Source organism: Arvicola amphibius, chromosome 1 (assembly GCF_903992535.2).
Source record: "Arvicola amphibius chromosome 1, mArvAmp1.2, whole genome shotgun sequence".
Lineage (NCBI taxonomy): Eukaryota > Metazoa > Chordata > Mammalia > Rodentia > Cricetidae > Arvicola > Arvicola amphibius.
This window is the reverse complement of record NC_052047.1, coordinates 153,193,004-153,217,653: the sequence shown is the minus strand read 5'-3', so window position 1 is coordinate 153,217,653 and position 24,650 is coordinate 153,193,004. Positions and strand designations below refer to the sequence as shown.

At 49.0% G+C, this 24,650-nt stretch overlaps 2 protein-coding genes and 1 long non-coding RNA gene across 6 annotated transcripts in view; 1 reads left to right on the top strand and 2 right to left on the bottom strand.

Annotated features, from left to right (window-relative positions):
- Positions 1-15,230, bottom strand: part of Vwce (von Willebrand factor C and EGF domains) — a 28,319-nt gene extending 13,089 nt beyond the window's left edge. For both annotated transcript variants that reach the window (XM_038319666.1, XM_038319672.1), the window contains exons 1-11: positions 14,945-15,230; positions 12,971-13,065; positions 12,797-12,886; positions 11,681-11,809; positions 9,974-10,090; positions 7,508-7,624; positions 6,633-6,761; positions 4,761-5,182; positions 4,588-4,681; positions 3,319-3,401; positions 280-367 (exon numbers count right to left, since the gene is read on the bottom strand). In XM_038319666.1, the coding sequence (XP_038175594.1) occupies positions 280-367; positions 3,319-3,401; positions 4,588-4,681; positions 4,761-5,182; positions 6,633-6,761; positions 7,508-7,624; positions 9,974-10,090; positions 11,681-11,809; positions 12,797-12,886; positions 12,971-13,065; positions 14,945-15,054 (1,474 nt within the window). In that variant the 5' untranslated portion in view covers positions 15,055-15,230. The remainder of the gene's footprint in view (positions 1-279; positions 368-3,318; positions 3,402-4,587; positions 4,682-4,760; positions 5,183-6,632; positions 6,762-7,507; positions 7,625-9,973; positions 10,091-11,680; positions 11,810-12,796; positions 12,887-12,970; positions 13,066-14,944) is intronic.
- On the top strand, positions 14,564-23,025 carry LOC119807628. 2 transcript variants are annotated; one of them, XR_005284322.1, is made up of 3 exons: positions 14,564-15,950; positions 16,941-17,171; positions 20,142-23,025. It is a non-coding gene; the product is annotated as an uncharacterized LOC119807628 (long non-coding RNA). The 2 variants fall into 2 exon arrangements; XR_005284323.1 differs by lacking the exon at positions 14,564-15,950 and adding an exon at positions 18,164-18,334 and having other exon boundaries at positions 16,488-17,171.
- The window catches only part of Ddb1 (damage specific DNA binding protein 1), a 27,287-nt gene continuing 21,652 nt past the window's right edge, over positions 19,016-24,650 (bottom strand). For both annotated transcript variants that reach the window (XM_038319643.1, XM_038319653.1), the window contains exons 22-27: positions 22,708-22,878; positions 22,220-22,329; positions 21,781-21,950; positions 21,576-21,678; positions 20,363-20,486; positions 19,016-19,751 (exon numbers count right to left, since the gene is read on the bottom strand). In XM_038319643.1, coding sequence (XP_038175571.1) covers positions 19,668-19,751; positions 20,363-20,486; positions 21,576-21,678; positions 21,781-21,950; positions 22,220-22,329; positions 22,708-22,878 — 762 coding nt within the window. In that variant the 3' untranslated portion in view covers positions 19,016-19,667. The remainder of the gene's footprint in view (positions 19,752-20,362; positions 20,487-21,575; positions 21,679-21,780; positions 21,951-22,219; positions 22,330-22,707; positions 22,879-24,650) is intronic.

Sequence of the window (24,650 nt, the reverse complement as noted above, 5' to 3'; positions counted from 1 at the left end):
GAAACCTGTTCTTATGTCCCAGGGGGTTAAAAGAGATTCCTCCTTACCCAGGGGCAGATCAGTGCCACGGATGAGTTCCTAAGCCTCTCTGCCTACACTCAAGATGTGTCCTAAATGCAGGGACGGCGAAGGCCACGCCATGAGCATAGTCTGGCCAAGGTGCATTCAGGAGACAGTCACTAAAAATGAGGAATTGACTTGTATCATCCGACCCCACCTTCTAAAGCAGGAGTCTCCCCTCTCCTGCCCCAAACAACAAAAATTCCAAGCATCACCTACCTGGGGCACAAGCGCAGCAATCTGACTGTGGGGGAGTCTTGCAGGGACCAGGGGGACACTCCAGGGAGATACAAGACACATTTCCAGCCTGAGAAGGCAAAATATAGTGCTGGGAACAAGGGTGGGATCAGGTTTTCTGCCAACCACACCTTTAATACAAGGACTCAGGACACAAAAGCAGGCAGATCTCTGTGAGCTTGAGGCCAACTTAGTATACATTGCAAGTTTTAGGCCATCCATGGCTACCTGAAACTTTCCCCCCCAAAAAAGATAGATAGATAGATAGATAGATAGATGGATGGATGGATGGATGGACGGATAGACGGATAGACGGATAGACAGATAGACAGACAGACAGACAGATAGACAGATGATAGACAGATAGATAGATAGATAGATAGATAGATAGATAGATAGATAGATAGATAAGATAGATGGATGGATGGATGGATGGATGGATGGATGGATGGATGGATGGATGAATGGATGGATAGACAGATAGATAGATAGATAGATAGATAGATAGATAGATAGATAGATAGATAGATAGATAGATAGATAGATATTTCAAGACAGACAGACAGACATTTTAAATTAGGAGCTGGAGAGATGGCTCTGTGGTTAAAAAACACTTTCTACTCCTTGAAGGAACAGAAGTTTGGTTCCCAGAACCCACATCAGGCAGCTCACAATAGCCCTTAATCTCTGTCTCCAAGAGATCTGATACCTTATTCTGGTCCCTGCGAGCACCTCTGCACACATACAATAATGACAGGGGTTGGGAAAATGGCTCAGTGGTTGAGAGCACTTCTCATTCCTACAGAAGAACCAGGTTAAGTTCCCAGCACCCCAAGGGTATCTCACAACCATCTGTAACTCCAGTCCCAGGTGATCTGACACTCTCTTCTGGCCTCTGAGGGCACCAGACACACAAGTAGTGTTTAGACACACATGCAACCAAAACACTCATGCACAGGAAAATATATAAAAAATGTATTTTTGCCTACACATATGTCTCTTCCAGGATACCAGATCCTCTGTAACTAGAGTTACAGACAGTTGTGAGCTGTCATGTGGGGGCTAGGAATTGAACCCGGATCCTCTGGAAGAACAGCTGGTGCTCTTAATCACTGAGTCATCTCTCCAGCCCATAAATAAATCTTTTTAAATAAATAATTAGAAATTCGAAATAATGAAGTTTTTTTGAGAGAGAGAGAGAGAGAGAGAGAGAGAGAGAGAATCTCACTATGTAGCCCATACTGTCCTGTCCTGGAACTAAACATGTAGACCATGCTGGCCTCAAACTCACAGAGATCTGCTTGCCTCTGCCTCTCAAGTACTAGGATTAAAGACATGCCACCACACCTGGCACAAAATACATCTTTAAAAACAATTTTGAAGTTAAAATAAAAAGTCTCCAACATTAGGGTTATCTTAGACCTGAGTTCCACTGTCTATGCCTGTTGTAGAATATTACTTTAACTATGTAAAGTTGTGTTATGTTTGTTTAAGCTCCATCTGTTGAACTATGGAAAGACGTGCTACATTTGCTTATGCTGCATCTGTGTCACAATGGAAAGATATGCTGCTGTGTTACCTTGCCTGTCTAAACAAGGCACATGGTTGGTCCAGTAAAAAGCTGAATGGCCAATAGCCTGGCAGAAGAGGGATAGGCAGAGTGGGAGGGCAGAGAGACTAGGAGGAGGAATTTGGGCTGAAGGAGGAGGAGGAAAGGGAGAACGAGAGAGAGAGAAAGAAACATGCAGGCCCAGCCAGGCAGCCGCCAGCCAGCAAGACATGAGTAGGGCATACAAAATGAAAGAAAGGTAAATAAGTCCCAAGGCAAACAAAGATGAAAAGAAACAGGTTAATTTGAGTTACAAGAGCTAGCAAGATACAAGCCTAAGCTAAGGCTGAGCAGTCATAACTAATATAAGTCCCTGTGTTATGATTTGGAGCTGGTTGGTGGCCCCAAAGAAAGCCTGCTACACATACCTCTACTAACAAGATTTTAGGCAATGGATAGCACATCTCCAGGAACTTCTAACATGGGTGGATTCAGTGCCTATCTCACTACATAAAAATGGGAGAACACACCCAAGTTCCTTTTCTCTGCATGCTTAGCACACAGGAAGAGCTAAATGAATGCTACTGACATTCTGTATGTCCCTGATCATACAGCACCCAATCTGCCATTGTGGCCAGTCCAGGAGCTCTGTTTAAAGATGGACAAAGGGTGGCAGTAAGGATTGATAGACAAAGCCTGCAACAGACCTCAGTTCAAACACCAGCTCCCAGCTTCCATCTCTGAACCTGTGGATCAGGGATAGCATCGCCCACCCCGCACTTGGTGGGAGTCTCTAGTTAGGGAACAGAGAAAGGGCACCAAGCCTGCGCCTGACACACAGTCACAGTGGGTGCTCAAAATCAGATGCATGCAGGCAGCATTGGCACGGTAAATGCTTATGATTACCCTTTGGGGAGTGAATTTTCCAGAAGCAAAAATATTCTCAAGAAGGCCAAGGAGTTGCCGGGCAGTAATGGTGCATGCCTTTAATCCCAGCACTTGGCAGGCAGAGGTAGGCAGATCTCTCTCTGTGAGTTCAAGGCCAGCCTGGTCTACAAGAGGTAGTTCCAGGACAGGATCTGAAGCTACAGAGAAAACCTGTCTCAAAAAAGAAAGGAGGAGGAGGAGGAGGAGGAGGAGGAGGAGGAGGCGGCGGCCAGGGAGCTTAATGAGGCTGCTCTCTCCCCCATGTGTGCACCTTTGCTGTGGTAGGAAATACTTTGCCTGGAGAAAAAACTTCCCATTCCTCCTCTTCCCAAACAGATGGATCCTGTTCTGCCCTGGCTCTCTCATGCATGGCAGATGCCTCCCACGTTCGTCGACCAGAGCTTGGATGTTTCTATGACCGGTCTCAAGCTCAGTTTAAAAATCCAAAGCCCCGAAGCAAGCTCCCTTCAACATCCGTTCTGTTCCCCTCCTTGACAACACCCAAAGGTTAAGAAAACACCCAGTGGGGACCTCAGGTTGCTTACCAGACAGACACACACGGTGCAGTTCTCCTCAGGAGGTGAAAACACGTCCCCTTCTTCTCGGACGGCACCACTGTGAAAGCAGCCTTAAACAGACAAACGAGAGGTGGGGACATTGGCCTCCTCAAAGCGGAGGAAACCTGAGGTCTCTACTTTTCCAGTAGTAACACTTCTGGACCCTCCTCTCACCACAGCAGATGCCCCAGCAGTGGCAGACATAGGCTCCTTAACCTGAGACACATGCATGATCAGCTGCACTGGCCCCTAGCATGCTCGTCCAAGTGTGTCCTGGGAAAGCATCATTGTATTCCGTCACACAAGACAGGCTAGGCTCCAAATGGAGAATTTTAGCTCCCTTTACCCACATGGCCTTGCCCATGGCACCTCGCCTCTCTGCAACTCAGCTATTTTCACCAAAAAAAAAAAAAAAAAAAAATGGAAACATCGCCAGGTGGTGGTGGCTCACACCTTTAATCCCAGCGCTCGGGAGGCAGAGGCAGAGGCAGGCAGATCTCTGCGAGTTCAAGGCCAGCCTGGTCTACAGAGTTAGTTCCTGGACAGCCAGAGCTGCATGGAGAAATCCTGTTTTGAAAAACCAAAAAATTTTAAAAATGTAAATATCCCTGTGTACCCAGCACTCCTGCTGGGTTCTCCTGTGGATACCTGAAAGGATCCACAATCTTGGTTATAAAGAGAATTCGGCTCTTTCCATCAGGGCCCAATACACAGGTGGAACATAGCAAAAAGGGAAATTATCTCCCTTTGTCACAGCAACCAAGACAGGCACTTCCTCCTTGCCAAACCCTAGGGGAAAAATTTGTTTTTATGGTGATTAAATCAGGACCTACGTCATACACGCTAGGCAAGCACTAAGCCCCAGCCCCAGCGTGCACTGGAAGGAGGTGAAATGACTGTCCTCCAGCAATCCGAGGGCAGGTGGGGCAGGAGAAGCAGACAAGAGAATGGATGTGGACTCATGGAGGGAAGGAACAAAGGAACAAAGGAGAGGAGGGAGTGCAGGCAAGCAGGGTGACCGATGATGAATGGTCCCCCTTGAAGAGTATTTCAGCATAGACACTGGTTCTCAAAGAGAGGGTCCAGATCAGCAGTTTGTCAACTGCTCTCAGACCCCACCCCTGAACCGCCAATCAGACTCAGCCTCCCAGGTGACTCCAAGAACTGATTGTGGGGGAAGTTGAAAAATAAAAGCCTTTGGGCTTCAAGAGGCAAGGGTAAGAAGAAGCAGGCTGATCCCTCCCGGTCAGCTCTTACCAGTGCAAGAGGGGCAGCAGCCGCCATCCCTAGGGGGAATCGGATGGGAGCAGGCAGTGTTACACCTCAGGTTTTCACAGGTCACCTCTCCATCCTGGATACACAAGTGAGAATTGCAGTCACTGGCAGACCCCAGACACTCCACCAGGGCGGCCTGGGGACGTCACACCTACCTGGCACAAGCACTGAGTGCACTCAGGCTGGTTCCAGCGGCTCCCTGATTCATATGTGGCTCCCTGGTACCAGCAGGAAGAGAGCCCTGTTCCAAGCTTTGCACCTTCCGGGACCCTGGGTGAGGAAGGGGTCCCTACTGCCTCCCCCTGGAGGAGTGAGGGGGGTCGGAGGGTCCCCAGGAGGGAGGAACTTGGCCCTGGGGTGGATAGCAACTGTGTGGGAAAGAATGTGGGTAGGCCCAGGGTGGTAGATGACTGATGAGTTGTTCTGACTCCAGTGGGGTATCCTGGTGCCCCTGGAGGAGGGCTGTGTCCTGGGGACAAGGCAGGCCGGCCTGCCTCTGGAAGGAGCAGGGACATCTTAGCAGGTTGCTGCCGGGGCTGCAGGATGGCAGATGGGGCCTGAACGGCCTTCGGGAAAGCTGAAATGGAAGCACAGGGTCTCCTGAGGGAGGCAGCAGGGGCAGGAAGTGGGGTTTTAGGGTCCTAGATTGGTCCACCAGTTTCCTCCTCAACATAACGTAATTGGCCGTGAACTGCTGAGGCCACGGTGACAGCTACAGCTCCAAGATTCACCTGCCCTCCTTTTTTTTTTGTTTTTTGTTTTGTTTTGTTTGTTTTTCGAGACAGGGTTTCTCTATAGCTTTGGAGCCTGTCCTGGAACTAGCTCTTGTAGACCAGGTTGGTCACAAACTCACAGAGATCCGCCTGCCTCAGCCTCCCGAGTACTGGGATTAAAAGTTTGCAACACCACGGCCCAGCCCTGCCCTCCCTTTCCTAACAGCTACAAAGGGACACACAGGTTTTCCTGAAAGCAGGAGACCTTCAGGGTCCATCCCAGGAGCAACTCTCCCCAGCAGCTATGGGCTGGGGTCTGACTGAGTGTGTGTCCTGCTTCCCACCTAGGTGTGGCTTCCCTGCAGGGGAGCTACTGTTGAGGACTAGGGGTCAGCGTGGTTCTCTCCAGCTTCACAGCTCAGCTGTGGGAAGAGACTTCTGTTCCCCATGTGTATTTGGAGACTGAACGGGCATTTTCCCTACAGATGGACATCCCCATGTCGAGGGACGGAGACTCCCTGAGGTCCGTGTCACACCTTCCTTCATCGTTATTGGTTGGTTTCTGTTTTGTTTTGTTTTTCCTTTTTACCATTTGTGTGCAATGGCAGGGAACAGGGAACAGGAGAAAGGACTGGAAGTCTCAGGACTGGAGAGACTTCTCAGGGGTTAAGAGCACCGCCTTCTCTGGCAGAGCATGAGGTTCACTTCCCGGCAGCCACGTGGTGGCTCACAACAATCCATAACTCCAATCCCAGGGGATCAGACATCTTCTCTGGCCCTGCTGAAGCATGTGGTACACACACATACCAACAGGCAAAACACTCATAATACACATAAAACAAAACAAACAACTTTTTTATTAAAAAAAAAATACCAGGATAGAAAGATGGCTCACTGGTTAAGGGCACTAGTTGTTCTTGCGGGGAACCAGATTCAGTTCCCAGTTCCTACATGGTAGCTCCAGTTCTAAGGGATCTGGCCTTCACAGGCACAAGACACACAAAAATAAGCAGGAAAAACATTCACATGCATAAAAAAATTGCAAATAATTTTTAAAAATATAAAGTGGAAAGGGAAAGTGAGAAAGAAAGTGGGGATGTTTGAAGAGATAAAATAGAACTGAAAGGCGGGAGGATTAAAGAAGGGGTTTGGCACAGAGGTGGGGCCTGTGGTTAGGGGTGAGGCCTGATACCACAAGGGCAGAACCAAGATGTGTCGTGTGGCCTGGAGGCAGAAGAACAGCATCAAGATCTAGGGGCATGGGTCTTGTGCAGCCCTAAGGTGTAGAGGTCAGGGCTGGGGCCTGGTTCTCACCTTCACAGGACACACGGTCAGCTCGAAGCCTGAAGCCAGGTCTGCAGGTGCACAGGAAGCTGCCCACAGTGTTATGGCAGGAGTGGTGACAGACTCGCCTCTCCTGCGGTCGCCGACACTCGTTTACATCTGTGGAAGAGCCCATTGCCTTGCCTTGGCCATGGACCCCTTTCTCCTCCCACCCCTGAACTCGGACTGGCAGGGTTCACCTCCAGTTCTTACAGAGTCCACCCCTGCTCCAGAGTTCAAGACGTAACTCAGGACACTAGGAATGGGGCTGGTGTCTACCAGCAGTGGCCTGGGAAGTTTCCTGTAGCCAGTGAGTGGATGTGTATCTCATCCCCCCAACAATTACATGCTCAACCCTGGTGCAAATTTCATTCCCCAGTCTGGCATTCTTTTGTAAACAGTGTCTTGAAACTCACTCTCAAGACAAATACATAACCCTCTAGTACAAGGTCTTTTTCAAGCTCATGGGACCCCCACATGAACCAAACATGGTAATCCCTTCCTGGAAATGTCTAATAGGTTGAGAAGACAGGAGGCTCCTTCTAAACCAGAGGAGCCAAAACATAAAGTACGTTGTTTACCCCCAGGGAGCAAAGGCAGCCAAGAAAACCGGTGCACAGAGGTGAGCCCTTGACGAGCATGCGAGAGCATCGACGAGAACATAGCAGGATGAAAGGGACATGCCAGGGAAGGCCCAGCTTGGGGTGTTCTACACAGAGCGACACCAAGCATGGGATGGGAGTACTCTGAGCAGAGGTTCCACAGGACTGGAAGGTCCAAAAGTTGATCTTCCCAGGTTCCAGACTGACCTGTCCACCTTCTTGATTGGCAACTTAAGTGTACCACCCACAGGCCACAGAGCTCACCTATACAGGAGTGCCGGTTGCCATGGAGGTGGAAGCCGGCGCGGCAGGAGCACTTATAGCTGCCAATGCTGTTCTTACATCTCTGCTGGCAGGGCGTGCCCAGGCACTCATCAGTGTCTGTGAGGGGAGAAGACAAAGCCTGGACCCATCTCTCCACTGGGCTTAGGCTCCTCCCATCCCCCCTCTCTCACCCCACTCAGGGCCATGGGGGACTCCCCTACTAGCGGATGGTCTCCACCCTCACCATCTCACCCCAGCCCAGGCCACCTTGTCTCTAGGCTGGAGAACAGACTGCCTGTGTTCCTCCCGAGCCATCTTCCCATTGTCTCTAGGAGGTCCTCGCCCAAGGCCATCTGCAATGGGCCACTCTCTGCTCCAAACCTCTCAGAGCCCCACCCACAACAAGCAGCACTCATGAGACCATTAAACATAGCTATGGGGACCAGTGAAATGGCTCAGCAGATAAAGGTGCCTCCCTCCAAGCTTGATGAGTTAGATCCCTGGGACCCTCACGAAGCAAGAACTCCCAAAAGTTGTTCTCTGACCCCCCCCCCACATGCACACTTAAATGTAAGAAAAATAAATAAATAAACATAGCTATGGATGGACAATCCAGCCCTCACCTCTACTCTTGCTTTATTTCCCCACATCTTCTAAACACGTCCTATTTTTATGGCCCTCCCTTGGACTCTGTCTACCCTGAATGTCTTTCCCTCTTGTCTGCAGAGAATAGTCTTCTGTGGACTTAAAACCTTCCTCCACAGAGCCTCCCACATAGAAATTCACCCAGGTTGTTGTTAGAAGCTGCAACAAACAAACACAACCCCTAGAAATAACCTCCGTGTTGGTCCTATGACACACCTGCATCACAGGGAAGCAAGTAGCAGTCAAAGCAAAACACCAAAAAGAGATGTTTGCCTGACGCAGGAAGAGCCTTAAGACCAATCAACTGCTCAGGGAAAAGAAATTGGAAAAGCAACTGGGATCAGACCCCAGCTCCAATGTGATTGTGGGTAAATTAATTCATTGTGTTAAGCCTCAGGGTTCTTATCAGTAACATGGAGATAAACAGTATCATAATTGTAAGGATGGAATGAGAACACACATAGAAATTGCTTAGCCTGGTACCCAGCATGTTGAGAGTTTGGTCACTAATAAGCCTGTGTATATGCATATGTAAGAACATGTCACTGAGAGAGGCAGGCAGGCAGGCAAGGCGTCTAGACTGAAAACTCATGCCGAGAGCTAACAACCTCCCTAGGTGCAAGTGCTCTGGAGGAAGGACTTTGTGATGATTAGGGTTAGATAACATCACAAGGGTGGGTTAATGATGGACTAATGCCCTTAGTAGAGTCACCAGAGCACCCTGTGTCCCTCCTCTCGCCATTGTGTGAGGACACAGCAAGAACATCTTCTTCAAGCCAGAGAAATCCACAACAAAGCTAGCCAGTCCCTTGACCTTAGCCTGTGGCTCTCCAGGGACTGAGAACAGGTTCCCTGGACTACACAGCATGGTGTTAGGGCAGTTCAAGCAGACCAAGGAAGCAGGGCTCTCTAGGGTGGGCAGAGGAGGGCACTGGGAGAGAGGACCTGAGGCTTGCACCATGGTGCTCAAGATTCTTGGGTTGCATGAAATTTCACATGCAGAGAAAGTAACTGCACAGAATCAAGGGACTTATTTTTGTTCCCTCTGCCTTGTTGTGTGAGACTGTTATGAGAATCATCCTCACATACTTGTGCAAATCAAAGCCTCTTGGAAAGGATTTCTATTGTAAAAGATCTCACCCTGCCAGGTATGGTGGAGTATGCCTATAACCCCAATACTAGGGAGGAGAAGGCAGGAGAGTGGTAAGCAGGAAGTCAGGCTGGACCACACAATAACACCCTGTCTGCAGAAAAGAAAACAAAAGAAAGACATCATCTTCTCGCTGGACCTCCAAAGCCCTAGTACCTTGTCTCAATCTTTTTTTTTCCCAAACCACTGCACTGGAGAGTGTGTGCATCCTACAGCACAGATACCCTCAGAGCCTGGCCCAGCACCAAGGCTGGAGGAAGCTATGACACACTAAGTGACGGAGACCATCATAGGCCCCTCCCACTCACAGCCTCCCTCCCTCCCTTCTCCATCGCGGTACCTCCTGCCCTGGGTGCATCTGCCCCTTGTTCTCCCTGAAACCTCTCCTTATCCCCATCCTTCCCTATGACAGAAGTAGAAGATTTTAGAGTATCTTGGTTCAGAGCAAGTCCACCATGAATGCTGGGCATGGGGACACAGAGGCAGGCAGATCTCTGTGAGTTCAAGGCCAGGATGGCTTACAAAGTAAGTTCCAGGACAGTCAGGGATATGTAGGGAGACTCTGTCTCAAAGAAACAAAACAAAAGAAAAGAGTCCACCGTACTGGACTCAAACACTAAGTCCATCTCTTACCAACAGAATGAATGTGGGTGAAACTTGGTCCCACTCACCTTGGCAGCTATGACGGTCAGCAGATAACTGCATGCCTGGCCCACATTCACACACGAAGCCGCCTTCCGTGTTCACACAGTGGCCCTCACAAGATGAGCTTAAACACTCGTCAATGTCTGAAGAAAGAAAACCCTTAGCACAGCCTGTTCCAGCTGTGCTGTGACTCCAGAAAAAGTGACCCCACATTTGAGAGGTCACGTGTGGAAGATACAGCATCAAGCAGGAAAGTGCCATGACCACGAGGGGAGTCCCAGAAAGAGGAGATAAAAAGACAGAGGGACCGGCCCCTACTCCCAACCCATGTAGCAGATAAGATGGTGGGAAAGCATGCCTGAGGCAGAACCATTTTGATGGTCCGTATGTGGCAGCCTTCAGGTCCCCAAAATGGCAGGGCCCTGTGAGCAGTGTCATTCCCCTAGATGGAGGTGTGAGCAGGAGACTCAGAGAGAGTCACTGTGGGCACGGTCCAAGACCCAGAGGGATAGCATATGCCCTGCTCAGGAATAACCTGCCACAGCAGAGGGTGGGATTAGGAGAATCAGGAGCATCAAGCGGCCTGCCTGGGCAGGGAAGGATTTGAGAGGTTTGGGGATAGCTGCTGGGCTCTCTGGAATTGCCTAACGCCCCGCCCCCTACCCCACCACTGTCCTCCACATGCATGTCATCACACACATACATAAATAAATGGAAAAAATAAAAATAAATAAATGAAGGAGGGGGAGAAAATGCCATAATGAAACCCACTGCTTTGAATACTAAGTTAAACTTCAGTTAAAAAGAAAAAAACTCTTGTAGAATATTATTTTAAGATGTGTGTTACTTTTGATTTTGTTGAATTTGTTTAACTCTATGAAGCTGTGCTACTGTGCCTGCCTAAATCACCTGATGGGCTAATTAAGAACTGAGTGGCCAATAGCGAGGCAGGAGAGAGGAATAAGCAGGGCTGGCAGGCAGAGAGGATAAGTGTAAAGAGAAATCAATCCTTCAATCAGGCTTTTGCCTCTAAAGAGATGAACCAAAAAACTGGTCATAGTAACCATCTCTGGTAAAGGGCACACACTCTGCCTGCAGTGACTTGAAATCAAGAAAACAAATAACAGGAGCGGGAAAGATGCCTTGGCTGTGGGGAGCACTTGTTCTTGCAGAGGAGCCAGGCTCGGTTCCCAGCACCCACACGGCAGCTCACAACCATCTGGGACTCCAGTTCCAAGGGGTCTGGTGCCCTCTTCTGGCTTCCTCAGGATTCTACACATGTGCTACATACACATGCAGACAAAACACCCTTACCCATAAAATAATAAAAACATTTTAAGTCATCTCAAATTTATAAAAAAGGGGAAAAAGGTAATACTTTGACAGAATAACTACTGAGTTTTAGTTTCCTCAGTTTTCAGTGTCAGCTGACTCCAGTCCTGGCTCCAAGGTCTCTGTGAGCCCAGCATCCTGGACTTCCTTAGTCACTGCCCCTATTCCATTGGCGCTGTCCTTATCCTTGTCCTCCTGCTCCATAGTTGGAAGCTCCCTGCTAGCAGCCACTGTCTGGTCACCTGTAACCTCAATCCCAGCCATAAATTCCTGTGAAATAGCAGGAGAGCAGTGCCCTCGGGCTGCATGTTTCCCTGCCCCTCTCTCCCAGGTGCCGGGCTCCAGCTGCTGCGGGGAGGAGCTTACCATTCCACCCTCCAGTCCCACTCCAGGCCTCTCACCTGCACACCTGATACCAACAGCTGTCTCAGTCATCAAGAAACCCACAGGGCACACTCGGGCTACCTCCTGACAGCCACCATGGTTACAGGTGAGATCACAGCCATACTCCCCGCAGGATCCATGGGCTTCTAAAACGAACAGCACAGAAGTGAGCCCGTGTCACCAGAGCAGCAGAGCAGGTGGCAGTGTGGCCTCTCAGGTGTCCTGAATTCTGCTACAGGGTAGGTGTACCGGAGGCAGAGACTTCCCATCCTCGTCTACCACTTACTGGCCATGTTGATGGTTAATATCGATTGTCAACTTCCCAGGATCTTGAGTCAAATAGGAGGAACCCTCTCTGAAGGAGTTTCTAGACTGGGTTGATGGGGAGACCCACTCTAACTGTGGAAGGCAGCATTCCGTAGGTTGGGAGCCAAACTGAACACAAATGAAATGGAGCCGAGCAACAGCAACCAGCTCTCTTCCTGAGTCCTGACTGTGAGTGCAAGGTGAACAGTTGCCTCGCTTTTGCGGCGCCATGCCGTCTCCGCTCTGATAGGCTGTACGCTCGCGGCGCCATGCCTTCTCTACTCTGATAGGCTGTACCCTTGTGGCGCCGCCTTCTCCACTCTGATAAGTCTGTACCCTTGCTACACCAGGCCTTCTCTGCTTCGGCAGACTGCACCCTTGAACTATAAGCCCCAATTAACTTTTCTTCCTTTAAGTTGCTTTTGCTGGGGCTGGAGAGATGGCTCGGAGGTTAAGAGCACTGACTGCTCTTCCAGAGGTCCTGGTGGCTCACAACCGTCTGTACTGAGATCTGGCGCCCTCCTCTGGCTTGCGGGCATACATCGAGGCAGAATGTTGTATACATAATAAATAAATTAAATCTTTAAAAAAAAAAAGTTGCTTTTGCTGGCTGTTTTGTCACAACTGCAACAAATATCACTACTACATCATGCAACCCAGGAAAAGCCAAACCTCCTTTGTCTCAGCCTCATCGGCCAGAGAGGGATAAAAGTGCCCATCGACCAGGGTGTCTTGCAGATGTCAAGCTAGAACCTGTCTCAAGTGCTCAGTGTCAGCACATAATCTTCTGGTGCCCCCCCCCATCAACCATTGTCCATCCCGGTTACCTGGGCAAGTGGCCCCTCGCTCTCCATCCTGGCAGGAACAGACATTGGGGGCAATGCAGATGCCACTCCCACAGCCAAAGGAGCAGAGGGCTGAGAGGAAAGATGCCATTGAGGGACTGGGCACCGCACCGGCGTGTGCTGAGAAGACTTGGGGTCACAGGGATGAGTACTTACGCAGAGTACAATGCCCACCGCCCATAGAAGGGGCCCAGCCAGGGCAGCAGCCACTCCCGAAGCCCGAGAGGCAGACATGGGGGCCAAGACGACGCCTGCAAGAAAAGAGCACTCTCTACAATCTGTATGACGAGAGTGGCAGAAGCTCCCAGCTCATCCACTGGTCTGGAAGTTAGCTAACAGGGCTCCCCAGAACCCCAGGGAAAAACAATGGGAAACCTCCAAATGGCCCACAATCCCTCCTTGGCGGCAAGACCAGACCACAGTGGTCTTCTTATCAGTTCACTTCAACATCTAAAGTACCTAATAACTGCTCAAAAAATGGGAGGCCAGAAAAGGAAGAAAGCAGATGGTCTTGGTGGCATCCCCTAGGGCTGCCAACAAGGTACCCAAGGCTGGGCCCAGAAGGGTCTGCCCAAGCAAGAACACCCTCTGGAGCTTCAGGTGACCTGGAGCCAGTGTCCAAAAACGACATGCAGTGAAGCCGTAAATATGCTACTGTCCTCACTTTCAAAGGACAGACAGGATCCAGGTGATGGGAAGTGAGCATAACAGAGCCCCCAGGAGGGCTGTGGAGCCTTGTGAAGAGGGCCAGGAGAGGGTCCCCAGAAGGACAGCTTCCCTACTGCAAGCAAAAGAAAACCAGAGAAGTGGCATGGAAAGGAGGAGGTAAGGGATGTTCCAAGCAGAGACTACTACTCCAGCCATCGGCTGGAGCAAGGATCACGAATCCAATCAAGGCAATAGGCGCCAGATGACTTTTTTAACAGTCAGAGCTGATGGGAATTTCATCCCACCAGCCAGAGCATCCTCTCTGTGCAAGGGCAAGACAGGTTTTCCTGGCTCTTAGGGTTGGTAATCTGTGTCAAATGTGGGAACCTTAACAGTACAGAAAAGTTTGCAGGGGATTGCCCCTGGGGCCAAGTCCTTTTTTCCCTCTCAGAAGTCAAAACCAGAGAAGACAAAACCAGGGGTTGACAATGTCACACACACACACACACACACACACACACACACACACACACACAGGAGCAATGATAGCAACAGCAAGGAGGGTCCAGCAGCTGGACCCTCGAAAGAGCTAAACAGCTAAGGCAAAAGGGCCCTGAAAGGGACATGAGAACACGCCATCAAAGTGATAAGTGGTGGGGTTAGTGCCTGGGAAACTGGTGGGGTTCCACCCTCAGGTAGGCAGGGACAGAGCGCCCACCAGAAAGCACCAAGGAGCTTCTCATGTGTGGCAGTGCCAGGGAGGCAGGTGGCGGTAGACTGAGCCTGCACTAGGCTGGTTCAGTCCGCAGAACTGGCAAGGGGTCTGTGGAACCCATGTGCTGAGCTGTAAGCCCTTCCTTTAGGGCTGCCCCTGCTGTGCGCCCCTGGAAAGATGTGGCCATGGGCCAGGCTACCCTCTGACACCATGTTCCCTTGCTATGAGCACCAGGCACACAAGATCACCACTCCGCTGTGTTGGAGGACTGGGTCACACTTGGGAAGGACGACCAGGTTGGGAAAGACACGCCTCCTGCCTCTTCGGCCTGTGCACACATGCGCAGAAACCAAAACATAACCCTGAGCCTCCGGTGGCTCCAAGGTCCACGGCGTGCGCAGAGCAAGGGACACTGAGAAAACCTCCAACCCCAAGGCAACGGGTGCAGAAGCGGAGAAGGCCCCGCACCGCCAAGAAAGAAAGCCAGGCAGTGGAGACCAGATGGCACGTGCTGGGGTCCCCTAGACACTGGGTCAGCGCCCTCAGTACTCAGACCCACCTGGAGCCGGGACCCCATCTTCCATTTGCCCTAGCCAGAGCAGTCCCCAGCCAGGGCCACCCAACTGGCACAAACTGCTCTTTGTCCAGACCCCCTTGTGCGCCCACACCACAGAGAATATCGGCCCCGCGGCTGCCCTCTGCTAGTGCCTCCCAGCTCCATGCCGTGGCGCTTGGTGCTGGGCCGCTGAGGGGCTCCAGGCTCTTACCTCTCGGCCGAGTAGTGCTCAGGCGCCTTCCTCCCGTTGTAGCCTCGGGCCAAGGACCCCAGCAACAGGATCACGATGCAGGCAACACGGAGCAACAGTCCAGCCCACATGACTGGCAGCAGCGGTCCTGGACTCCAGTGGTCTCAGGCCCCCCCGCACCAGGGAAGGGGCTGCCGACCTTGTCCCTCCTCCTAGAAGTGATCCAATCTCCCCAACAGCTGGCCAGAGGAAGAGGACGCCGAGAAGAGGGCTGGGGTTTGGGGGAGGACTGCCTCGGCAGACGGGGGTGGGGGGTGGGGGGGTCCTTGCACCTAGGAGAGAAACACACAAAAGGAGCGCCGCCCGCCGGTGCCTCTCCGGGAGGCGTGGAGCCCGGGGCGGGAGCAAAGATCAGGGACCCCGAGGGCGGGGTTTCACCCTCGGCCCACACCCCCAGCCTGGGTTTGGGAGTCACCTTCCACAGAATGACTGAGGGTTTCAGATCAAAACCTAGGTCGGAAAGACACTTCAGGAACAAGGTTTTTGGGTTTCCGTGGAACCCAATACATCTGTATTCTCAGGTGAGACTTGTGGACACTCAATCCCAGGACCCTGAGTCTCCTGAGCCTAGGCAGTTTTGACTCTCCCCAAGGCGACCAACAAAGTTGGTTAATCTGCTCCCCATCCAAAGGGAACTCCAGTGGGAAATTTAGTCACGCAGTCAATAACCTTGGTTCCCACAGTCTAATCTCTGCTTCATTCCCTGAGATACATCAGAAGCCACCTCCCTGCAACTATCTTCCATTTGACACGACATGCAGTCAGGAAAGAAGTCTTTCATATTGATCACATTTGGGACCTTCAGAGATAAAGGGACATCCAAGCTCAGAGAACTGCCTTTGTTTTGCGTGTGTATATAAACTGGAAACTTTACAGGAGGAGAACAGCAGGAGAAAACTAAACTGATGCAGGAAAGAACATAGTGGAGAGTTCACTTCGCCCTCAGATCTAAGTCTCGCGCGTTGCTGTAAGTCTTCTGGACCCTTAGGTGACCCTGAGGCTGGCACTCAGAGGTCCTTCAGACTTTTTAGGGCATCTTTCTGGCCTGGAGCAAGCAGAGGCTGCACTTGCAACTGTCACAAGAGCACACAACGGCCACCAGGTGCTCTTCCTTCCCATTCCTAGGAAGCTTTCAAACCACTATGCATAGGATAAATTCCCTTAACACAGCCCTCCTGGCTCATATACCCCGTCACTCACCATCTAGCATACCTCTGCCACTTCTGTCCCTTGCTGTAATTTAGGTGGCCCCACAACCTACTCTGCAGAACTCATTCCCTGGCAGGGCTTGCTCCACACACCTCAATGGCAGGTGGAAGATCAAAATACTCATCTCCCCAGTACAGCATTCTGGATATAGCAAAGCAGAAATTCCAACTGGAGTACCCCCAAGCACCTCTCTGAGCTTGCCCAACATCTTATTTCCCCTAGTGGCCTCAGTCTTCTGGCTGAGTTTGGTCTGGGGCTTCAGTTGTGCCTTTCATGTCTTCAAGGACCAGTCTGGTCAGATCCCTTAACTGATGCTTACCTGGTGCTTCCTCCCCACTTCTGTGGCTTACAGCTTAACAAAGAGAGACCCTTCAGTGAGTGGCAGATCCAAGATGTTGGCTGCAGAATGCAGGCCTCTGGCTTGACACCTTTCCAAATGGCCACGTGATGCGAATCAATGTTTCTAGTACTCTCCCCAAAGACCCCTGTCCTTGGGAGACTTGGGGTAAGGATAGCTCATCAGTGCCTGCATGAAAAGGCATGTCCTGTTGGCTGGAACAGAGCTCTATATGATGACCTTTTACGCTGAGAAGTGATTAATGCTGTTTAAGAGGGGATTTGGGAATGTGAAGGCAGAATGTCAGCATTGAAAGGTTTCTGGAATTCAATCTCAAATGAATATATACAATAAATATGAGACAGACTGGAGATGTAGCTCAATGGTAAGCTCTCATGTATCATGTTACAGCCATGCTCAACCCCAGTTCTCCTCCTCACCTCTGCCTCTGAAAGGAACAGAAGTGGATGTGGAACCTTGGTGGAATGAGTTTGACGCTGCATGAGGATGGAGTGGTAACGATCTATACTAAGGACCAGAACCTGAGTAGAACTGGAGGAACCCAAACAGCTCAATACTGCAAGGACTCCAGATTCCAATTTCAAGACAGACCCCTGATAGCAATCAAGGCAGTTTGTGGTGGTAAGTCAACCCACTAAAGAGCCCCAGGATAGACAGGTGCATGCCTATCAGTTTAGCACTCTAAGTACTTGGGAAGCAGAGGCAGAAGAATCAACACCAGCCTAGGCTACAAAACAAGACCTTGTCTCAAAAACAGACACACACACACACACACACACACACACACACAGCACCAAAGCTGTGTATGGTGCCCCAAGCCTGTAGTCCAGCACTTGGGAGGCCTGAAGCCAGTCTGGACTGGAGTATGATACCATCTCAACCCATCCTTTGAAAATAAGCCTGCCAGGTTAGGCCCAGTGGAGCACACCTTTAACCCTAGTTTCAAGAGGCAGAGATAGGTGAATCTCTGTTGAGTTCCAGGCAAGCTAGGGCTTAAGTAAGAAAGGCCCTGTCAATATATCAAAAAACTAATCTGCTAGAACAGAACCATTACCTAGCACAGTTAACCCGTTATTGTGAATCTCATTGAAATTGAATTTTGCAATCTGGAGGTTATTGCTTGCCTGGCTTGCTAAAACTGGCCTATGGTAATGGGACAAGCCTTTTTCATATTTAAACTTTTTAAATTTTATTATATGTAAATTGGTGTGAAAGTATTAGATCCCCTGGAACTGGGGTTACAATTGGGTTGTAAGCTGCCATGTGGATGTTGGGAATTGAACCTGGGTCTTCTGGAAGAGGCAGTGACCTCAAAAGCTGACCCATCTCTCCAGCCCCTAAACTTTGATTTTAAAGAATCTGGTTCAGATTCAAACTCAAACTACAACTTTTGATATGTTGATTATTCTTTTTCTAAAGACCCCATCCCCTAACTCTCAAAAATCCTGGCAGAGTAAGATGTCAATGAGGCAGACTTACTTGCCAGCAGGCCCAATGCTGGGATGCTTCTTTGCCTTTTATTTTCAAGCTAAAATCTCTCAAACCATAGCTTAATTTGAAACCCCAATTTTGGTACTTTATTAAAAATTGTTTTTGGTTGGTTTGTTTGACAGGATTTCTCTGTGTAGACCAGTCTGGCCTTGAACTGAGATCTGTTTTCCTCTGCTGGGATTTGAACCGTCACCACGCAGCTCAAAGGCTGGTCTTCAAGACTGTACTATTAGGACAGAGCATCCCTTACTCACAAAGGCAGAATATAGACTCAATCCATGCAGGACCAAATGGTAATTCTCCAATGTCCTACTCCTATACTTTCAAGCCAAAGACACCACAGGCTCTGTCAGACCAATCAGAGGAATAAGATGCAAAGGGAGGAGCTGGAGAGATAGCTCAGCTGTTAAGAGCCTTCATTACTCTTGCAGAGGACATTTGGTTCTCAGCAGCTGTAACAGGCAGCTTACAACCACCTCTAACTCCAGCTCAAGGACCTGACACCCTCTTCTGGCCTAATGTGTATAAATCTATACATAGTCGAACACATATATACACATACACACAGTTTAGAATAAAACCTTAGCTGGGTGTGGTAGAGCATACCCTTTATACCAGTACTTGGGAGGTAGAGGCAGGAGTTCAAGGCCAATAGCACCTGAGGCTGGCTGGGAATTACACAGTAACTGTACAATGAAGACAAGAAAGGCAGCCAAGCGGCCTCAAGGCTGCCTCACTGCTATCAGAAAAAAACAAAATATCTTTCATGCTTCCAGAATTTCACTCTATCATTCTTGGAATCCCACCTTAACCAATCATGAACAAAGAAGGGGTACAGACATTACTATCTGAGAATCAAGATCTATGACTGCAGCTACCACACAGAAAACGCCACTTGGGTCTGCAGGCAATGCAGAGTACACCTGGGATGCTGCACAGCTGGGCAGAGGGAGAAAAGCAGAAACACACACATCTTTCTTTTTAAGAGTCTACTTTATTTGGTAAAATTCAGAAACTAACAACCAATTCACAGCCCCCTACCTCCTTCTCTGTGAAGAAGGGAGTTCCCCGAGACAAAAGGGCTGTGGCTTGGGAATTATCCACCATCCCAGGTTTCCACTCAGGCAGCCCATGGCCTGATAGGCCTTCAGGCTGATGTTCTCAGAGGCAAGAGAAGAAAGCAAAAGGAAGCTCTCACTTCAACACAATGAAACCCTCTTGACCCTCTTCCCCCTACCTCAACCTCCCCACACCCACAACCTACGTAAGACAGAGGACGAAGCATGAGTGTGGGTATCATACACATACGTGCACAGAGCTGCTTCTTGGCCAAAGAGCGGCAAAAGTCCTCCCTAGAAGGAGCCAACTGGCAACACCATTCAAGGATTGGTGGTCCAAGGTGATGGCTTATAAAAATCCAGGGAGAAAATATTCCACTTTCAGCCCGTTCCTAGTGAACTGGTTTTAGTTATAAAAAGCCCTGTTTCCATACAGGTCAGCTGTGGCTCTAGGGGCAGGCAGCTCAGGGAAGTCTCCCATGCCAAGAAAACAAGAGTAGGGAAGGGAGGAAAGGAAGGAGGACAGTGCCTTTAGGGAGGATCAGGAAAAGAACCCATCTATCCTTGGCTAATGGATCCGAGTTAGCTCCTCCACGACTTTGATGAGGTCATCTGCAGTTGCTTCACGCTTCATACCACTGCCATCATCATACTGAAACGAGACAGGAAGAAAGGCCATGTAGACAAGACAGCGCGCTCATCTCAGTAGGCTGAGAGATGCCCACTGGTCACCACTGCTGCAGCAAGAAAAAAGGTTTCACCAAAAACCTGGCCCTAGTCCTTAGGGATCAGGTCAGTCAAGCTGGCTGAGTCCTCCACTACTCAATATTCCCTCCCAGGAGCACCCTCCTCAGTGAGCCCTCCTGAACTCCACAACTGGTAAAGCTTAGTTCCTGTAGGAATCTAACTCCACCTTCTACCTTCTGGTCTTGCTAAAGAGCCCAGGCCTCTTGCTAAAGTGGTGGGGCTAACTCAGGAAGAGTTCGCAACACACAGCTCATAAGCCTCAACTTTACCACCTTTCCCTTTGATTCCTCTTTAGGAAGGCATTATTGAGAGCCACAAAGGGCTACTGGCCCCGTGAATTCTAGGAGAAAAACCTGGAGTAATCAAGTATCCAAGAATGACACCTGTCTACAAGGCATTATGGAGAGCCACAAAGGGCTACTGGCCCTGTGAATTCTAGGAGAAAAACCTGGAGTAATCAAGTATCCAGGAATGACACCTGTCTACAAGGCCTAGCATGAACATAGCACAGCTCACCTGAAGGTTTGCCACAACCTCCTGCATCTTGGGGCGGCTGATATCTAGGAAACTCTCAATCAGGTCACCATCGATGAAGCCTGTGGCTGGTTCTGTCTTCCGCTCAGTGTGAAAGGATCTCCAGGTGGACAGGTGAGTTAAAGAATGTAGCTCATCTGCAAATACCCCTGCTCTTACTCATTGCCACCTCTGAGCAAGAGGGAGTCAGAAGTGGAATAGGAAACAATCTGTTTTTACTAAAACTATACTGCTTTTGGACAGTTTTGGAAAGGAAAAAAAATGTAAAAATTATTGCTAAATCCATTTAGGGTTACCTTAAAAAAGTTATGGCAAAGCCCAGACAAAACTGGATGGTCTTGAAAAGTGTTGCATGTGAATTTGATGTCCATAGCATCCAACCTAGTCTAACCTCAAGATCCTTGAATAAACTAATACTTAGGGAGAGAACAGGCTATCTGAATGTGAGCAAAACACCGAGACAGTACCCTCCCTGAGTCAGCCACATAGGCAGAAGAAGCTTTTCCATGTCTTGCCTGGGAGGACCTAAACTGCTCCTGCATAGGAAGGAATTCTGGTGTCCCTAGATGGCTGATCCTTCAGTTTCTGGAGTTTCAGTTTTTTTACTCTCCCCTGTTCTTCTGATCCCTCAAAAGATGTGCTCCTACAGTGATCTGAGCTCTCTTTAAGGTAGACCTTGTAGAGGAACTCAATATAACTGTATATTCCAAGATGAACCATCACAGCTTACTGTGATTCACTGTGGGGATCCACTATACCACCACTCCCTTTACTATTGTATGCACCTGAAAATTTTTACACACAAAAACTACAAAGATAGGCTGAGGAGACAGTTTAGTCAGTAAGGTGCTTGCTGCACAAACATGAGGACCTCGATCTGACACCTAGTAAAAAGCTCCACATGGGGAACATGCTTATAATCCCAGCACTGGGGAAGCAAAGACAGGAGGGCCACTGGGGCTCACTGCTTAACCAATCTATCCTACACAGTGAGCTCCAGAGTTCAGTAGGAGACAATGTCCCAAAAACCATGGTAGAAACCTCCCTATGCATACATAACGTTAAAAACAAAAACAACCCTGTTCTGTGCAAAAAACCTAGTAAAACGTTTCCGGAAACAGCTATGATAAACTCAGCTCTCTGCATGTGCTGGAATGTGCTTCCCAGCAGACAATTCTCTGGGCAGGAAGGATATAAGGAGTGTTCGATCTTGCCCACACTTTTGATGACCTTATTGAGTCGGTTCTGCATGTCCAACAGGAGGTTATACCAGCTCTCTGACAGTGAGGTCACCAGCCCTGAAGAAAGAAGGAGGCAGTGAGGTATAGAGCACTTCAGAGCCTAGACAAACCAGGGACAAGCTTGCTGCAGTTGAGTGTGCCCTACAGGAATTACCTTACCTATCATGCCGTTGACTGTGCCAAAGAGCACCGAACCCTGTGTAGGGGTAGAAGTCTCGCCCAGATTCTGCATAACTAGGGAGCCATGGCAGAACACATTGACAAACTCGCCCAGGTGGAAGAGACCAACCTCCTGCAGGTGCTGCCGCTCCTCATCAGTGGTGGCAGCACTGAAAGACATGAGATGTCACTTTCTGAACCCATCTCCCTAAGCAGGCCTCAACACAGGACCATGTTTGACAAGATACTATGTACTGAATATCCTGGGAAAAACTATCCTGGGAAAACCATTTGGAGGGCAGTCTACAAAGCCTCTGAGTCTTAGAAAGGAAATTCTAACTATCAAGGGTCACACGTAAGCCCCATATAGCACCCAACTTGCTCAGCCCAACAGACCCAGAGGCCCAGTCCTAACCATGCTCCTGCCAAGGACACACACCTGTCCTTCTGACACACAAACAAGTTAAAGGCATTTTCAGCTCCCAGGAAATTGTCATCATCCAAGATTTCCACTGCACTCATCCAGTTGGGATTAAAATCTCGGGCAATCTGAAAACAGAAACAGTAAGTATAGTCTCCAGTGTGCGTGGAACCCAGTTCTGAGATTCATTAAGCTTTTGGTCAGAAGCCAAGGTCTACCTGCAGAAGGTCCAGTCCTGTGTTTAATGATGACCACTTTAGAGATTACCTCTCAGTCCTATCCCCTTCTCCCCTCCTCCCCCCCACCCTAAAGCTGGCCAACACAGGCCATTGGCTATAATTTCCCAAAGATGGAGCCTATTTGATTTCAGGATCAGCAAGGTGGGGGAAGGATACTGAATGTGGTTGAGGGAGGACCTTCATGACTGGACTTGGCCATGCTTTTGACACTCAACACTGGCAAGGAGTCATTGTACGCAAGAAGTCTGAGCTCAAGTCCTGGACTACCTCTTCAAAGTTTCCTTCCATGGGCTTGTAGGCAAGTAGCAGCACTGAGCGCATGAGGTCGCCCACCAGGATGAAGTCACCCTTGGTCTTCAGGTAGAGGGCCATGATGTTGTTGTAGTGGTTACACTCAGTGCGGAGCTCCTTCTCTGTGGTCCACTCATAGAGCCGCACCTGGGAAGACACACGTATAAGCCTGGGAGCCCAGCCCCGACTCAATCATCCACTCCCTACAGAGCAGGGTAGGTTGGAAAACAGTATATGGTTTATGAGTGAACAGTTATTTCAGTACATATACTGCTGAAATAGGAAAACTGGGTGTAAAAAATTATGGATAGGATTTTTAACTTAAAAGGAGTCTAAGTAAAGGAGATAATTGTGTAAATTTAACACTGTAAATACCCTTTTTTGGTTAAAACTGGTAACTAAACTGTAGAAATATCCCTTTAAAAAAATCCACCTACACAATCTCCTAATCTGAAAGGATAGTACCTATCTGAACCTTTTTGAAACTTGTTTATTCCCGAAATTTTTTGTATGAACCCAACGAGCAGAACAAACAATGGGAAAAGCCAACAAGAAACACTAGTGATAGAGGACTCTGAAGAACTAGATTCTATGGCCACTTCCAGCTGCCCCAAGGCGGTTTAAAAAACAACAAAAAATTCTCTCTCTTTTCCATTGCAATCCTTCTTTAATTTCAACCTCTTTCCCAAAAGAATGAAGGTGCTTTATAACCAGTATTCAGCATGGCCCAGGGCTCCACCGGGTCAGCTTATCTGAGCTGACAGGCCTCCCTGGTGTCCTTCAGGGCACAGATAACCTCACCACAGCTTCTACACATCTATAAACTCCTTGACAGAATGTATTAAGCCATGATCACTTAAGTATTTTGGGGGTCCTACCCTCCCAGGTTTGCGCTCTTAAGAATCTTTAGGAAGAAATGCAATGACTAGTAAACCTCATAAGCAAGGTCACTAACCACATTCCCTTCACCTCACTCTAACTGAAATTTGGCCCTCTTTCTTCTTTCATTAGCAATGAAGAAAGGCCATCTTCCATGCTGTCCCCCCAAGCAGCTCTTTCAGATGTGCGCCCCGTGCTGAAGTTCACCTCCCCTGGCATACTTTGAAATAGTCGTCTCTTACCCAATCCCTACAACAGGGCTATAATCCTTGGTGACTTTACTGTTCACAGAAAAGGGCCATTCACTATTACCACCAAGGTACACATCTTTCCTAATTATATACTAGTATTTAAAAGACACTGAGAACAATATGGGTTGGTTCATTCTGTTTAAATGTAACATTCTTTTGATAGTATACCTCACTACAGAGGCCATAGCTCTTACCCTTTGCTTAATCTCTATAGCACTCAGGATCTAATAAAAAAAAAAAAAATGGGGATTTCTACAGTGGTGCATGCTTTTAACCCAAGCACTCCAGAGAGGGTAGGCAGTTCTCTGTGAGCTCTAGGCCAGCCTGATCTACATAGTGCGTTCCAGAATAGCCTAAGCTACATAGAGAGACCCTGTTTCAAAAAATCAAATCCAAAACCGAACCAAACCAGGCTGGAGAGATGGCTCAGTGGTTAAGAGTGCTGGCTGTTCTTCCAGACGTCCTGAATTCAATCCCCTCCAACCATATGGTGGCTCACAACCGTCTGTAATGAGATCTATTGCTCTCTTCTGGTGTGCAGGCATACATGGGGGCAAAATGTTATATACATAATAAATAAATAAAACTTAAAAAAAAAAAAAAAAAAAAAAACACCGAGAGTTTGAGACCAGCCTGGTCTACAGAGCTAGTTCCAGGACAGGCTCCAAAGCCACAGAGAAACCCTGTCTCGAAAAACAAAAAACAAAACAAACAAACAAACAAAAAGAACCAAACCATGGGGGTTCTAATGACCAAGACCATCCAAAACCCAGATCAACTCAGTGGCCC